Genomic DNA, 15,913 nt, shown 5'->3' with positions numbered 1-15,913 from the left:
ACTTACAAAGTGTAACACTAAAGGCCTTTATAAACCCCTCGGATCCGTGTGGAGTACATTTATGATGGAAGCGCTTTTTTGAGCCTCAAACAGGTGGTTTCTGTTCACTGCCAATTTAAAGCTTTAGAGCATTTATAATATACTGTAACTCAGATTGTGTTCATCAGAAAGAAGAAAGTCATAATCACCTAGGATGGCTTGAGGGTGAGTAAATCATGGGGTCATTTTTATCTTAAAGTGAACTAATTCTTTAAGGCTGGTAAAAGTGGTTGGTGATTCTCTTATTTAGGCTCATTCATAGCTCATCTTTCCATTAAACACAAAGTTGTCATGAAACTCTAGATGGCGCAGTCTGATAGGTCCTTAAATGATTAGTTCACTTTTAATTAAACTTTTCCTTATAATTTACTCACCCCCATGTCATCCAAGATGTTCATGTCTTTCTTTCTTCAGTCGAAAAGAAATTAAGGTTTTTGATGAAAACATTCCAGGATGTTTTTCCATATAGTGGACTTCAATGGGCACCAAACAGTTGAAAGTCAAAATTAGTTTCACTGCAGCTTCAAATTGTTTCAAATTGTTCCACACAATCCCAGATTTATACATTTTAACCATAAATGCTCATCTTGAACTATAGCTCTCTTCTTCCTTTCTATTAGAATGCCAGCAGTGTAGACACTGCTAAGCGTATTACTGCCCTCCACAGGTCAAAGTATTGAACTAAATTTATATGCAATATGCTAGTTCAATAGTATATAACAATTAGTTCAAATTTTAGAAAGACTGAAGAAAGAAAGACATGAACATATTTGATGACATGGGGGTGAGTAAATTATCAGGAAAAGTTTATTTAAAAGTGAACTAATCCTTTAACTCAATCTGCTTGCAGTCACATCATTCTTTATAGGGCACAGCTGATTGGTTCCTGCTGTATCAGTAGAGGGTTTCTGAAAGCTCACAGCTCAACCTTAAATTACTTGGTCAGCATTTGCTATGCAGTTGCAGCACACTTTCAGAAACCCTCCACCTGTACAGATCTGCTACAGATCAGGTAATTCATGTACGCTATATTGTACAGAAGCAGCAGCAGCATGTCTTACTTGTTCACAGCAGCGTGTCGTGCATGTATTGACAGTAGCAAGTCCTGTACTTGATCTGCAGCAGCAACAGATCTATTCCGCCAAGACCAAACATATCAACAGTCATATCCATTACCATGCTAATAACTCTCAGAGTTGTCATGATCGAAATGTATTTCTATATTATGTACACTTCTGTAATTGTAAAAAAAAAAAAAAAAAAGTAGTGCTAGCCCAGGGGTAGGCAAGTTTGGTCCAAGAGAGCCGCTGTCCAGCAGCGTTTAGCTCCAACCTTCATCAAACACACCTAATGCCAATTGCCCCCTAATGATGATTGGTTACACGTTTGTTGTTGGCATCTGCCGACTAACTTCCAAACAGTGTTTTTTAAAACCACATACCCCACCTTTAAACAGGAAAAAAAGCAATGTAATAAAATAAATACTTGAACACAACAACACACCAAAGTGGATATTGCATCGCTTGAAACCAATAACAATGCAATTACAGACTGGCTAAGAACTCACAGCTATGTTTAAGTATTTCTGGCCTTATGCTTTGTTTACACATGGCAATTTGATGGTAATAATTTTTTTTTTTTTTTTTTTACAATTTTTCATCCCGGCAAATTTCCAGAACTGATTTACCTGCATTTCTCAAAAGGTCTTGTTCATACAAGATCTGTAAACAGAAATGTACCGGTAATTGTGCGGAAAGGGCTACATGTGTGAAAGCTTACAACCCAGGTTCCTCAAAATAATTGTCTATTTTCCCGCCAATATATAGCCTGCCGAGACAAAAAGTAATGTCAAATCTCTCCTTAACAAGGGTAAAATCCAAAACCTTCAAACTGAAAAATCACCCCACACACATGGAGTGTATATTTTTTATTGAATCAGTATGTACTAAAATATACAAAACACTGACACTTGCCAATCCAGCGGCAACATAGTGATGCAATGATTTAAAGGAATCCTCAATCCTTTTCTCCCAAATTTCAATGTGTACGGAACAGCTTTCATTTCATGGACACTGCATAGAAATGGCTTCTTTTACCCTGATATTTGTTACTTCTCACAAGGGTGTGTGTGTGTGTGTGTCCAACAACATGATTGTGTGTGTTTGTAGGGGGGTATGGGTACAATGTACTGCCTACATTCAGAAACCCAATTTTTCCAGCTTTATTTTAATATTGTAGGTAGTATTTACAACAAAAAGTCCATTACCAAAAGTATTTTTCAGATTTTCCAGTTCTGGTATTCATAGTTCGAAAAGGTTCATTCTTTGGTACAGTTCATACCACAAAAAGAAAAAAAAAAAAAGGAATAAAAGAATATAACATAACACTGTTCATCTTCTTTCTCTAATAAAAGTTGTTAGCAGTTATTTTCAATACATTACATGTTTCGTATTAAAAAGAGCTTTGCTAATAGATCATAAAGCTTTCTCACAGTAGGCTTTTGACCAACACATCTTTCTGCTCTGCTTCGCTGGTATTATATTTTAAGACTGCAGCATGAGGAATAAATAAAAAGAATGGCTCTGCAAAGAATGCTGGTGAAGACAACGGCTCTAAAACGACGTAAGAACAAGAGTCACGACAGACGCAAATGTCTTTGGTCCGCGGAAGATAATCTCTCCCATTCCATCCGGCAGATTCAATTCACACATTTATTCAGAGTTCAAACAAACTGTAGCTTAAGTGTAGTTCTCGTTGTATTCGACGGCACGAGCGCCTATCTTCTTTGTTCTTGAAGAATGGTGTGCTGTTATCTCTCGTAATTCATTTAACTGTACCAGCTGCAGTGGTTGTATTGTTTAGTGCAAAAAAACAACCCTTTTGAAATCATTCAATCTGCTATGTTGTAAAATGAATGAGAAAATAATAGAAGAATAGGAATTTAAAAAATGCATGTTCCAGTTTGATGTTGAACACTAATATAAACGGCCACACCGCTCTCTCCGATGTGTTCTGTTTACTTCATTCACATCTGTTACTATCCTTTAAACGATTGTAACGTGAGTTTCTGACATAGTGAACACACACTTCGATAAGAAACAAACATAACAGCACCTTTTGGAAAAGAACAGTCATTAAGACTTCTGAATGCACTCCCAACGGAAACAGCCGTCATCTTCATTAGCAGTGTGGATCCACAGTTTCCATGACTCGCTGACATCCAGAGAGCGCTCAACCTCGCTGACCTTGTGACAGTTTGCTCTCCTCATCGTCCGCTTCAGATCGCTGATGTGTTTCAGTCTCCATAGCGACAGACCGTTAACAGGTTGCTGCCTTCAAATGAGCTCGGATTTTAGTTCAGCTCACGTGGCCACTAGGGGTCTTCGTCCATATCATCCAGGTTTGGAGCCATGATGAAGTGCTTAGGGTACACCAGACTGTGCTCGTAAGCGTACTTTTCCCAGCGTGCGTCATCGCTCTCGTGAGTAATGTAGCGTTCCCCTCGGCGAGTCTCAAACTCTCGCAGATCAAGCCACGTCTGGTAGTCCTGGGACAGCACAGACATGGACAGGTTGAAGTGTAAAGCTCTAATAAAATGTTCAGAGAAGTCATTTTACAGGTCTGAAGGTTCCTTACCTGTAGCCATGGATGACTGAGGGTCTTATCCACACTGTAACGCTTCCTCATCTTCACTTGGAGAAGATTGTTGATCAGATCTGTAGCTGTGGAGTTCAAATACATGATTAGGATGTTACAAAATTATAGATCTGGGGCACACTTACCAAAAAAGCAATATGTACACTTAGAAAAAAAAAAAAGTTTATTCAAGTGTTCTGCTAGTAAAAGAGAGTATACTTTCAGTCTAGGAGGTTTACGAACGTATCAGAGATATAACTGCAAGAATGATGTAAACACAATTATGGGAAAATTGAAAGAAAATAAGAAAAGAATACTTGGCATATACTGACAGATACAGATTTTTTTATTTATTTAAAGTGAAGTTAAAAATATAGATATTTATTTCATATTTTATTTTTAAATCATGAAACTTTATGTAAAAAAAAAAAAAAAAAAGTGTCCAGCCTTTTCATGTCACTGAAACAGTGTATGTTTTAGTCCACTGTCCCTCTCTCATAGCCTCTCTTTCATAGTAGATTGGACCATCATTTAGAGTTTAATGTGTTCAAAAGTCTGAAAATCTGTGTGTAAATTTAAGGAACGTCACTACCAAACACCTTTTTTTCTGCAATTAAGCAATCTTTATTCCATTAAATTTAGTTCCCTTTCAGTCGGTCACGTTCGACGTACGTCAGTAGTGACCGACGAATTGGGATATCGCTTAGAGAGCCCTATCATCTTCGTGTAAACTAAAACAAGCCAATGGAATTGGCGTGCGATATTTGCATAATGCGCACCGCCTCCGACAGGTGTATATAAATAGGAAGCAGATGCAATCGCACTCTGTCTTTCGCTTCGGAGCCATACAGTGGTGTCCTAGTTTCAGAAGACTCCTTTTTTTCGTCAGAACTACACTGCCTCAGAAGAGGATTCTCAGCAGCCGTGTGTGTGCTGGTAGTTACGGCGCTTCAGTGAGGTCACGAGCTCCTGAGGATCCGAGCTATAAGCTCTCAAACTGCTGTTTTCACAGCAACACGCCAAGAGTGAAAGTGTGTGTGTTGCGATTTGTGCTGGTTCCTCAGTGTGTTCAGGGAGTGGTGTACCTGGCACATCGCGTCACTCCCTGTGTGCTTCGGCACGAGCGAGTTGACTGTTTCCCCTTCTAAAAGAGCTTTACAGACGAACCCTGACAGTATGTCATTTCGTCTGTGCGTTACTGGGTGCGGTCGTTCCCTGGTCCCTGCTGATGGGCACAATCGTTGCATCTCGTGTTTGGGCATTCTGCACGCTGAAGCAGCTTTTGTGGATGGTTCATGTTCCCATTGCGGGAACATGACTATCGCGGTGCTGAGGTCGAGACTCTCCTTCCTGAAGTCTCAGGAAGCGGGGGTCCCCTCCCCTATGCCCCGTTCGACCGTTTTTTCCCGCCCGGCCCGGAATGACGGTTCGGCGGTGTATAGGAAGGGTGACCTGAGGATTACGGTCAGGGCTGTTGGCTGGGGCCCATATGTCGTGACCCCTCTACGTGAGCGGTCCCATATGTGTATTTTCCACGGTTTAAAACTCCCTACGGGCCGAGTCCGTGTCTTTCCCTTAGCAGAGCCAGCTCTGCTGTCACCTGTCAGATGAGTCTCCCCCTACCAGGTGGAGCCATCCCAGGGACTCCATATGCGTACTGCCCCCCGGGCCAGTCCATATGTGTATTTCCCACGTAAACTCCTCCCCCATTGGGTAGGTAGTGGTCTCCGCAGCGTCCCTTACGGTTCGCTTCCCCAGTGTGTCTAGTTTACTTAGTGGGTAGTGGTTAGACAGCAGTAGACTCTCTCGGTGTGAGCTCGCCCCCTTCACCGCCAGCCGGTGCTATGGGCGGCTGAGCTTGCGCTGGGCACTGGAAGGGGTATCGTAACTGTGGCGCTTTAGTTGGGATCCCAATTCGTCGGTCACTACTGACGTACGTCGAACGTGACCGACTGAAAGGGAACGTCTCGGTTACGTATGTAACCCTCGTTCCCTGAAGGAGGGAACGGAGACGTACGTCCCGTCGCCACAGTTTCTGTACCCTCGCTGTAGCGCGGACACCAGTTGTCTCCTCAGCGAAAAACAGAGTGCGATTGCATCTGCTTCCTATTTATATACACCTGTCGGGGGCGGTGCGCATTATGCAAATATCGCACGCCAATTCCATTGGCTTGTTTTAGTTTACACGAAGATGATAGGGCTCTCTAAGCGATATCCCAATTCGTTGGTCACTACTGACGTACGTCTCCATTCCCTCCTTCAGGGAACGAGGGTTAAATACGTAACTGAGACGTTTTTATGTGTACAACTGTTCAGAGCTGTGCTAGCTAACCCTGTGCTGATTAACATCTGTGAGCTAGGCTCAGAAATATCCCAAATTGTCACTACCGAAAATGTGCAATCATGACCGAAACCTGTCAGCCTTGTGTTGGTAGTGATAAAAGGGAACACATAATAATTTATTTGGGGAAGATAAACTAAATTTTAGTACAGTTATGCAAATCATTAGTATTTTAATGTTTTAGTATGAGAGTTAAAATTCTGATGTGGTCGATACCAACACATTACTGTCACTACCAAAAATGTGCAGTCACAGCCGAAACCTGGGATGTTTTGTCAAAAATAAAGTAAACTGAATTATCAACTAAGATGTTCTGACAGTGTTTGGTTCAATGTATATTCAGACTAATGAATCCTTAACTTTGAAATCGGTGTGATTAACTTTATGCCTTTTACAGAGAAAGACTGGATTCAAAACACGACAAATCTCATAAATTACACTTGAAATATTGTTAAAATTGTAGCTGTTATTGATTTACCTGTGAAGACTATTTTAAAAAATAACAAAAGCTATATTTACGAGGTAGATGTTAACAAAATGTTAATAAGTCAATGTAACCCTTCTTATTAAAATATTTATTATTGTATTTCAGTATCTGCCAATAATATGTCTTAGCGAGATAATATTCAAATGCTTAGTTTTATGATCAAAGCTGTTTTTATTTATTTTTATTGAAAGATGAACAAATAAACATTCCTCAAAAGCCTGATGGATCATTTTAAAAATAATAATGTATGGATAATCAAGTAAATCTAAGTTGCTTCAGTCCAGTAAGTGTTCATCTTGAAATTACTAACAATATAAAAGTTATTCTTACGTTTACTTTCTAAAAATAAGTAAAGATTTCACAGCAAAAAGACACGTGAACCACGAGCTGAAGGGGGACGTTTTTACTATTATACTAAAAGACCTTTTACTTGCTAAAAAGGTCTAAACTATCAATCAGACGACAGAAGGACTGTAGTAGATTGTGTGCAACAAGTTTTTTCTTCTGCTCACCAAGGCTGCTTTTTTAAAAAAAAAACAGTAATATTGTGAAATATAAAGTAACTGTTTTCTATTTTAATATATTTAAAATATAAAATGCAATTTACTCCTGTGATGGCAAAGCTGAAATTTCAGCAACAGTCTTCAGTGTCACATGATCCTTCAGAAATCATCGATGCTTATATGCTGCTCAAGAAATGTTTTTTATTATCAATGTTGAAAACAGTTGTGCAGATTAAAGTTTTAGTAGTACATTTGTAAAGGATTTTTTGATGAATAGAAAATTCCGAACAGCAGAAAGATTTTGCAACATTATAAACGTCTTAATGTCATTTTTATCAAAGTAATACAGTAATATAAAACTGCAGTAATATAAATGTAAAACAAATAGAGAGCTGTACAGAGGGTTTCTTCACACACAGTTCAACTATAAATTAAACTTATGTAATGATGAATTGAAGTATAATTGCTCCCACAAAAATAAACCAAGCTATAAAACTAAATTTGTAATGATGTGAGATGTAGAGACAGAGAAATGACATTTATAGTGTTGTAGAGGAGTATGACAGACTGAAATTGGGAGAGGCAGGTATAATCTTTCAGGTCTCGGGCGGAAAGAACTATTCTAAACACACACGGGGGTGGACAGTCTGCTCGCTGTCTGACACACATTTACACCTCTCCCTTTCCTCTGCGGCAAAAGATAGAAATCACGCAGCAAAGTAAATGAAAAGCACCTTATCCTCAGTCGTTTGTAAAACAAAGTCATGCATTAATGCCTTTAAGACCCGTTAATATTTGGTTGCAATTGCAACTATTCTATCCTGTGTTTTTTGGAACAAAAACGTGGTGGTGGTGAGAAAACAGGTTCATTTTTTAGAAAGTAGCTACTTACCATCTGCAGAGATCTCTTTCCAGGGTGTTGGTGGGTACATGAACGCTGCGTTCTGGATTTGGTCATTAATATCCTCGTCCTCATTAAAGGGGAAGGTGCCACTCAAACTGACATAGATAATGACTCCCACTGACCACATATCTAGGGAACGGTTGTAGCCTTTGCTGCGCAGCACCTCCGGGGCCAAGTACGCTGGTGTGCCCACCACTGAGCGCCGGAAAGATTTCTCCCCGATGATCCGAGCAAACCCAAAGTCACACAGTTTTACCTGGAATATGAGAGCAAGCGCTCTAATTTGGTCATGTGTTGTTACAGGGATTTCCAAACTTTTTTTTTGTAAGCCCAACCTGTTTGTCCTGAAGTCTTTACATAAATTGTTAATATTTCAATAATCATGGTTTTCTGATGACAAGACATGTGGGTAATGTTTTTTTGTGTTTTATTTTTATATTAAATTATTTAGTTATTTTAATTTTACTTTCTTTCTTTTTTTAATTATTAGCTTTTAATTTTTTCCAAGCATATTCCCAGGTACATCCAACTTTATCCTCATACATACAGTATACTCTTATATTGCCATAAAATGACTTTACTTGAAAACCACCAGAGGTTCATCAAACTTTGTGAATAGTGTGGTTTTGTATTGTAATTTCTCAAGGACAACATGGCATATTCACTGTTGTTTACCTGAGGAAACGGCTCCGCAGACGCCAACAGCACATTTTCTGGCTTCAGGTCACAGTGAACAATGTTCTTGAAATGGAGATGTCGCAAAGCCACGAGGATCTACGACAGTAAAGCAGTCACTTAATTCCATGCATTTATCAACTGGATGGTGTTTCTAAAGCTTTAACTGGCCATCAATGCAATATTCACTTCAAATGTCAAAAAAACCTTATGATTATCATCAACATAAACACTGTCCTGTTGCTCTGTCTGATTGAATAAATCGGAGAATTTAATTTCTCCCCAATATGAACGCATTTTAGACGAGCAGCTGATGGGGGGTTCACACCAGACGTGACTTGCACGAATAAATCGCGTCTTTAGTAAATGTCTTTAGTAAATCCCGACAGTAGTTTTGCAACACGAAAAGAGGGTTTGTGCTGCTGCAAGCTGTTAGTAAATCTGTCTCCAAACCTCATGAAAATCACATATAAATCATATACTATCATAATCGTGTGTTTATCAGCTTCATATTTCATGCATAGAAGCATTTCTTTGGGAAGTGAAAACACAAACAGACAGCGCAGGAAGCCACCAATGGTCATCAGATTGTATAAATCAGTGGATAATTAACAGAAATGATGATTCTGTCTATAATTTAATCGTTCTAATGAAACAGTTGGTCTAGATCAAGTGCAGTTCTTTGCATAAATTCAAGTACGCTTGTAAAGACTCAGTTTGTCAGTGTCTGTTGGGGCAGTGTGAACATGACAAGTTATTTTTCATAAAATTTTAAATCCAACAGCCAACTCTGTTTGTTGGCGTCTGTCTGTGTGGTGTGAATTGGTTTTTAGAAATTCTTAATTTTATAGGGGCAATAGTCTGAAAAGACACATATATTTTTCCATTCTCTGTTTTCTTTTTTCCATATTTATCCAGACCTGGAAATAAAATTCCATACTTTTCCATTCTGCGTGGACCTAAAACAAAACTCATGTCCATTAGGACCTTATTCATATCTCATATTACATTATATTCAAAAGTTTGGGGTCAGTAGCATTTAGTTATTTGTTTAAAATAATTTAGTACCTTAATTCAGCAAGGTTAAGTTCAATTAAGTTGATCGAAAGTGAGAGTAAAGACTTTTGCATTTTTACAAATAAATAAAAATACATAGAAATTCATTGAAAACATCCTGAAAAAAAAGTTTCACATTTTTCAATAATAAGAACTGTTTCTTGAGCAGCAAATCAGCATATTAGAATGATTTCTGAAGGATCATGTGACACTGAAGACTGGAGTAATGATGCTGGAAATTCAGCTTTGATCACAGGAATAAAATTACATTTTAAAATTGATTCACATAGAAATCAGTTATGGTTGTAATATTTTACAATTTTGTAGTTGTTACTGTATTTCATTACTGTATTTGCATTTTTCAAAAACATAAAAAAAAAATCTTACCGACCCCAAACCTTTGAAAGGAAGATAGTTGGGTTGTGCAGGGTATAAAATGGACAACAATAATCATTCCGTTCAATGTTTAAACCAAAAAGCAAAGTCACTGACTATGAGGGTGGAATCACAATCATTCAATGTTTCCATATACTTTCACAGAAACACTGCAGACAGAAGCATCTTAACCACATCGCAGCAGCTCTGTGGCTTTAGATCCATGGCTAATGGACGAGCTCCCGCAGCCCCCCGGGGACCCCAGCGCTCTAATCAACCCACAGACTCGCCGCTCTAAATGAGATCCAGATTACTGCCTCGTCTAAACACAATGCACTTCAGAATAGATACACAGGGGGAAATTTGATTTGAAGGGATAGGATGAGAGAAAAATATCTGCTAACCTGTGTGACCAGAAACTTGGTGATGCGCTCTGGAAGTTTGCTCTTCTCACTGGACAGGATCATCTCCAGCATGTCGCCATGGAGTTTCTCCATGACAACAAAGACTCGTTCTGGAGTCTCAAACATACACTCCAGGTTTACAATGCCAGGATGGTGCAAATTCTGTAAGTAAAAGAACAACCATATAAAATATATTAAAGAGAACAGCTCTCTCCATCATTATGCATTATGTGTCCATATCCACAACTCTGATTATGGAGAGATCACATTAAAAAGACTGATCACCTGTAAAATGGCAACCTCGTTTCTCAGCTGGCTCTCCTGTTTGGTGGGGAATCTCATTTTGTCTATTACTTTGATGGCCACATCTCTGCCTGTTTTTCTATGTTTCCCTTGAAACAGAATAGAAAAATCATTTGAAACGCAGCACAAGCACATTTCAAGGAAATTATTTAGCAAAAAAGACTTTAAGTGATAAAACTAAAGATCGTTCAAAATTAAGATGAAATGTATTTGGTGTGAATAGTGTATATTATAAATAGTACAAGTAGGGGACACAATTATAAACCCTACAAAAGAAACCCAGATACCCAGGTTACCCAGTTAATATCTCTGCATTAAAAAAAAATGTAATTTGTTACCACTTGAAGTAAACTTGAACCCATCTTTTATACACTTTCTTTTCATACACAGGTTCTTTTGTTCTTTGATTAACATTGACAGATGGCAGCAGGTTTATTAGGCTGCTGTCACTTTAAGACTGGACGCACATGATGCGGATCTGACACACATCCCATTTTCTCACAACTCTTTACATTCATTTAACACATTTGATCTCATTTAAGACTGTGGTTACGAGGATTCTCGAGAAAGTGGCATTGTGACATAAATTTGTGTTTTTGTCTGTTCAAGCACGAAAAAGAACTCAATGTGGCCGGTGGATTCACAGACATATATTTATATATATATATAAAAAATAAGTACTTAATTTTCCTCTGTACCTCCATAAACGATGCCAAACTGTCCAGAGCCCAACACTTCATCAGCAAAGATTTGATAAATTGAGCTGATGTCCTAAAGACAAAGCAAACAAAGTCATACGATTGACAGATATTAAAATCCACTATAATTTCACCATTACATTCAACCCAATTACAATTTCTCAGTCTAAAGTTAATGCATGAATAATAACCCCTAATTTCCTCTCTCAGCTTTTCACAGTTTTCTTGTGGTGTGACTTGACCGTGGCCACTTGACCAAACAAGCAGAAGTGTGAATAATAAGAGTTGTAGTTGTGAAATATTGACGGTAAACACAGTCAAACACTCACCACATTTTCCTGGATTTGACTGTTAGATACAGAAATGCTGATGGACAGTTCCTCTGCAATACACACGCACACACAAACACACACAAAACACAATACAGACATTTGGATTAGCTTTGGCATTTCATAATAGGTAATATGAGTTCAAATTTGTATGTGGGAAAATATGAAGCAGAAAAATATTTCATTTTAATTAGCATCACATCCAACAAATGCAACAGATTATTATGTGACCTAAGGTTGGGCATTTGTTAGTTTGATTGCTGAGACGTATTCAACAGCCCTTTTCCTGTTTGCCTGTGCAAAATGTGAATAATTTAAGCAAATCCTATCTGCAATATATAATAAATTGCACATTACTAGAATGACAAAAAGGGTGAGCTAGACATTTGTTGGGATGGATTTGCCCTGGTTTCGCTTATCTTCAGACAAACTCTTAATTAAGTATGTCATTCATCTCTGGGCTGAAATGTACTCTGAATACTGAATTAAAAGTGTTTGTTTCATAACTAAACAGCTTTCATTAATCCAGACCTGTCAAACCTATTTAATCTTCTGTCTCTCAACACAATTAAATGGAGGTGCATCAGGATATTAAAGACTAAAGCTCAGCTGTTTACTCTCCAGAATAGAGCTGCAAATCTGCACCGTTCAACCATTACATTACAGGTGCATTCAGTACATTTTTGTTTTTGTTTCACTTGCTTTTCTTCTTTTCTGTTGTCTTGGGCTTTATACTGACACCTATCAACGTAGATGCATGAATTCTGTTTATTAAGTGCTGCCACGTTTTTTAAAATCCATTTCATACAAAACAAATAAAAAGTGCATTCTTGAATCTTCTTGAATCACAATCTGTCTCATCAATGACTGCTTGTTTGAACATTTTAGATTTCCAAATGTAGGCCTTCATCTCAGGTGAGTGTACAGCATTTTAATAATCAATATGTAGCAATAAAGGTAACCTTACTGTTAAAAAGTTTTGTTGCTATGAGCTGTCAATATTTTTGAGAGAAGTCTCTTCTGCTCACCAAAGCTGCATTTATTTGATCAAAAAATACAGTAATGTAGTGAAATATAATTACAATTTAAAATAACTGTTCTCTATATGAAAATACTGTAAAATGTAATTTATTCCTGTGATCAAAGCTGAATTTTCAGTGTCACATGATCCTTCTGAAATCGTTCTAATATGCTAATTTGCTGCTCAAGAAACATTTCTTATTATTATCCATGTTGACAAACAACTACAACAACTACTGAACGGTAGATTAAATAATGCATTAATGCACACAAGAAATATCAACAGATCTTTGATTTGCCCTTTTTATCTTTGTTGGTGTGTAATATTGCTTTGACAAACAACTGAGAATCAATCTGCACCTGTTGAACAGTCGAACAGAACCTTTTTATTAAAGGAATAGTTCACCTAAAAATAAAAATTATCCCATAATTTACTCACCCTCAGAGCCATCCTAAGTATATATGACCTTCTTCTTTCAGAAAAACACAATCAGAGTTATATTAAATCAGTGGTTCCCAAACTTTTTAGAGTGAAGTACCTCCTGAGGCATTCACCATCCTTCTGCTAAACTGACTAACCTTTACAACATTAATAATGTTTTAAATAAAAATGTTCAATAGAGAAATATTCAATTATAAAAACGTGAAAAGTGATTATTTTAAATACTAAAACTGCCAGTAGATGGCGGTAAGTCACTGTCTTAATGCGTGAGTCATTGAGTCATTCGTTTAACGAAGTTTCTGTATTTATGAATGAATCATTGAATCAATGACTGCAGATTCGTTCACAAATTACCACTGTGTTGTAGTTCTGCTGTGGCTTTCATTGCACAATAGAGCAAATACTACCCTTATGTTTGTTAAAATGTTGTATAAAATCAATGTCACATTTGCAATCATGTGGATATTTGGATTTGCACTCTTGTTCGTAAAATATAATGTTATTTTAAAGTGGGGAAGAATTAAATGAACAGTAAAATACTGCATTTTGTTTGCGTGCCCCCTCTGTCACCGGAATTGTATTAAATAATATACTGGCTCTTCCCAGCTTTGTAATGGCATTGAATAGTGGCCGAGATTTTGAAGCACAAAAATCACATCCATCCATCATAAAAGTAATCCATATGACTCCAGTGGGTTATGTTTTGAACAAAAAATATCCACATTTAAAACTTGGATGCGCTTTTTGGAACTTCTGAGTTTTTTTAAAAAATAAAGTCATATACACCTAGGCTTGAGGTAAATTATGGGATAATTTTCATTTTTTGGTGAACTATTCCTTTAACATGCTTGTAGAACCACCTCAAGCCTTAAAGGGACAGTTTGTCTAAAAAAAAAGAAATTTCATGTGTCATGAAGTGCAAGATGCACAAAATCTACAATGACAACTTAGGGGCTAGATTTACAGATTGTGATTTACAGATCAGATTGTGCCAGCGCAAACCCATTAAAAAACTACTGTCAGGATTTACACGCAGTAAAAAAGTAATGCTGAATAGGCATGGGCAGTTGTTTTTGCGGCTGACCTTATTGCATATGCATTCGTAGGAGTTTCCCTTAGAGATGCAAAATTTATGAGAGTATTTAAATGAATCATGCAAGGTGATTTACCAAGGTTTGCACTGGTCAGTTTTACTGGTATTTTCACCATTATTTACTGCCCAAAAAGCATTTCTTAAACCACATGCTAATTTGCACCGCTCTTGGGAGATTGCTTTGGTCATTATAGAAATGATCCGGCTGCATCAGTATTCTTTAATTGGAGCCACTTTATATTAAGTGGCCTTAACTACTATGTACTTACATTTAAATTAATCATTTGATACAATGCACTTATTGTGTACATACATGTTTTTACATTGTACTTATATTTTAAAAACACCTGCATGTAATTACATCTGTAATTTAATTTATAATTACACTGTTGACCCATCCCTTACAATTTACCCATACCACCAAAGCTTTCCCTAACCTTACCTGTATCCACCTCAATAGCAGCAAAAGTGTTTTGCAATTCAATATGAACCCAATAAGTACATTGTACTTATGTTTTAATGTAAGTACATAGTAGTTAAGGCCACTTCATACAAAGTGGGACCCTTTCATTTGTGCGTTGTCAGTAGATCACATGCAGAACTTTCCATTCCTATCTGCACTTTTTTGGAATTGTGCTCTGACACTAATTTGCCCTGTTTAGTAAATGTTTAAACAGTGCCCTGTTTAAAATTATTGGAGTACGTTTTACAAGAAAACACTATTTCAGTCCTTCTACTCCAAAAAAATCACATTTATTCATTGTTACTGTATCCTTGTGAAATTAACTAACAATTTCTAATTGAAAATAATTTTGTCTATAGTGCACTAGTCATATGGACTTCTTTTTTGAACTTGATGGTAGAAACTGGCAACCAATTAAACTGTATGGAAAAGAGCAGTATGAACACTTCACATGTTTTTAAAGACTTCTGAAGACTTTACTACTCACTGTGATCTTTATTCTGTCCCGCAGTGGCGCCCACACTGGGCTGTGGTGTTACTGGAACGGGCATCAGGGCCTGGCGGATGGCCCTCTCCCAGCCCTGGGCCACCTCCAGCCCCACGCCGCCGGCCGCCAGAGCAGGGTTGTGTATGTGGAGGTGGGGGCCGCCAGTGTTCTCCCCAACGTAGTACACCATGGTGGCTGTGATGACCTCAAAGCAGTGTGGATTGCCCCCCAGGGCTAAACTACTGAAGTCACGTGCAACCTCTACCTGCAAGATCTCTGACAGGGGAATCTCCTGTGGGTCAGACAATGAGTCAGAAATTCAGAAGCTGACTCACTGACAGTTAGATAAGACCGTTTAAACAATTAAACAACCTCGCATTTGCTTCGAGTCTGAAAATGAGTCATTAAATGAATATATGTGATGTTGAATATCTCCAGTCTAGTTTGAAGTCTGGCTCAAAGAGTTCACAGAGTTCATCAACTCTATGGTGTCTCGCTGATGAGAAGTAAAGAGCGGTCACTCCAAGTCCTTTCCAAGTCCATGTGGTTCCTCCAGATCAAGCAGATTTTCCTTATCAGATTGACCTTATCACGTCAAAAATAGCACCATCTACAAATGCAGCCCAAGTTTGCCATCCAGAGTTGAGCGTCCATCTTC

The 15,913-nt window shown here is 37.9% G+C and overlaps 1 protein-coding gene across 11 annotated transcripts in view; it reads right to left on the bottom strand.

Moving 5' to 3' along the window:
* Positions 1–427: 427 nt before the first annotated feature.
* The window catches only part of prkd3 (protein kinase D3), a 76,813-nt gene continuing 61,327 nt past the window's right edge, over positions 428–15,913 (bottom strand). For 9 of the 11 annotated variants that reach the window (XM_067366702.1, XM_067366709.1, XM_067366710.1 and 6 more), the window contains 9 exons: positions 15,256–15,547; positions 11,751–11,803; positions 11,422–11,494; positions 10,706–10,812; positions 10,421–10,582; positions 8,586–8,684; positions 7,899–8,166; positions 3,676–3,761; positions 429–3,586 (listed from right to left, as the gene is read on the bottom strand). In XM_067366702.1, coding sequence (XP_067222803.1) covers positions 3,413–3,586; positions 3,676–3,761; positions 7,899–8,166; positions 8,586–8,684; positions 10,421–10,582; positions 10,706–10,812; positions 11,422–11,494; positions 11,751–11,803; positions 15,256–15,547 — 1,314 coding nt within the window. In that variant the 3' untranslated portion in view covers positions 429–3,412. Of the gene's footprint in view, positions 3,587–3,675; positions 3,762–7,898; positions 8,167–8,585; positions 8,685–10,420; positions 10,583–10,705; positions 10,813–11,421; positions 11,495–11,750; positions 11,804–15,255; positions 15,548–15,913 lie in introns of all 11 variants that reach the window. The other 2 variants (XM_067366708.1, XR_010892489.1) reach the window with 2 other exon arrangements.

This window comes from Chanodichthys erythropterus, chromosome 18 (assembly GCF_024489055.1).
Source record: "Chanodichthys erythropterus isolate Z2021 chromosome 18, ASM2448905v1, whole genome shotgun sequence".
NCBI lineage: Eukaryota > Metazoa > Chordata > Actinopteri > Cypriniformes > Xenocyprididae > Chanodichthys > Chanodichthys erythropterus.
This window is presented reverse-complemented; position numbering and strand designations above follow the sequence as displayed.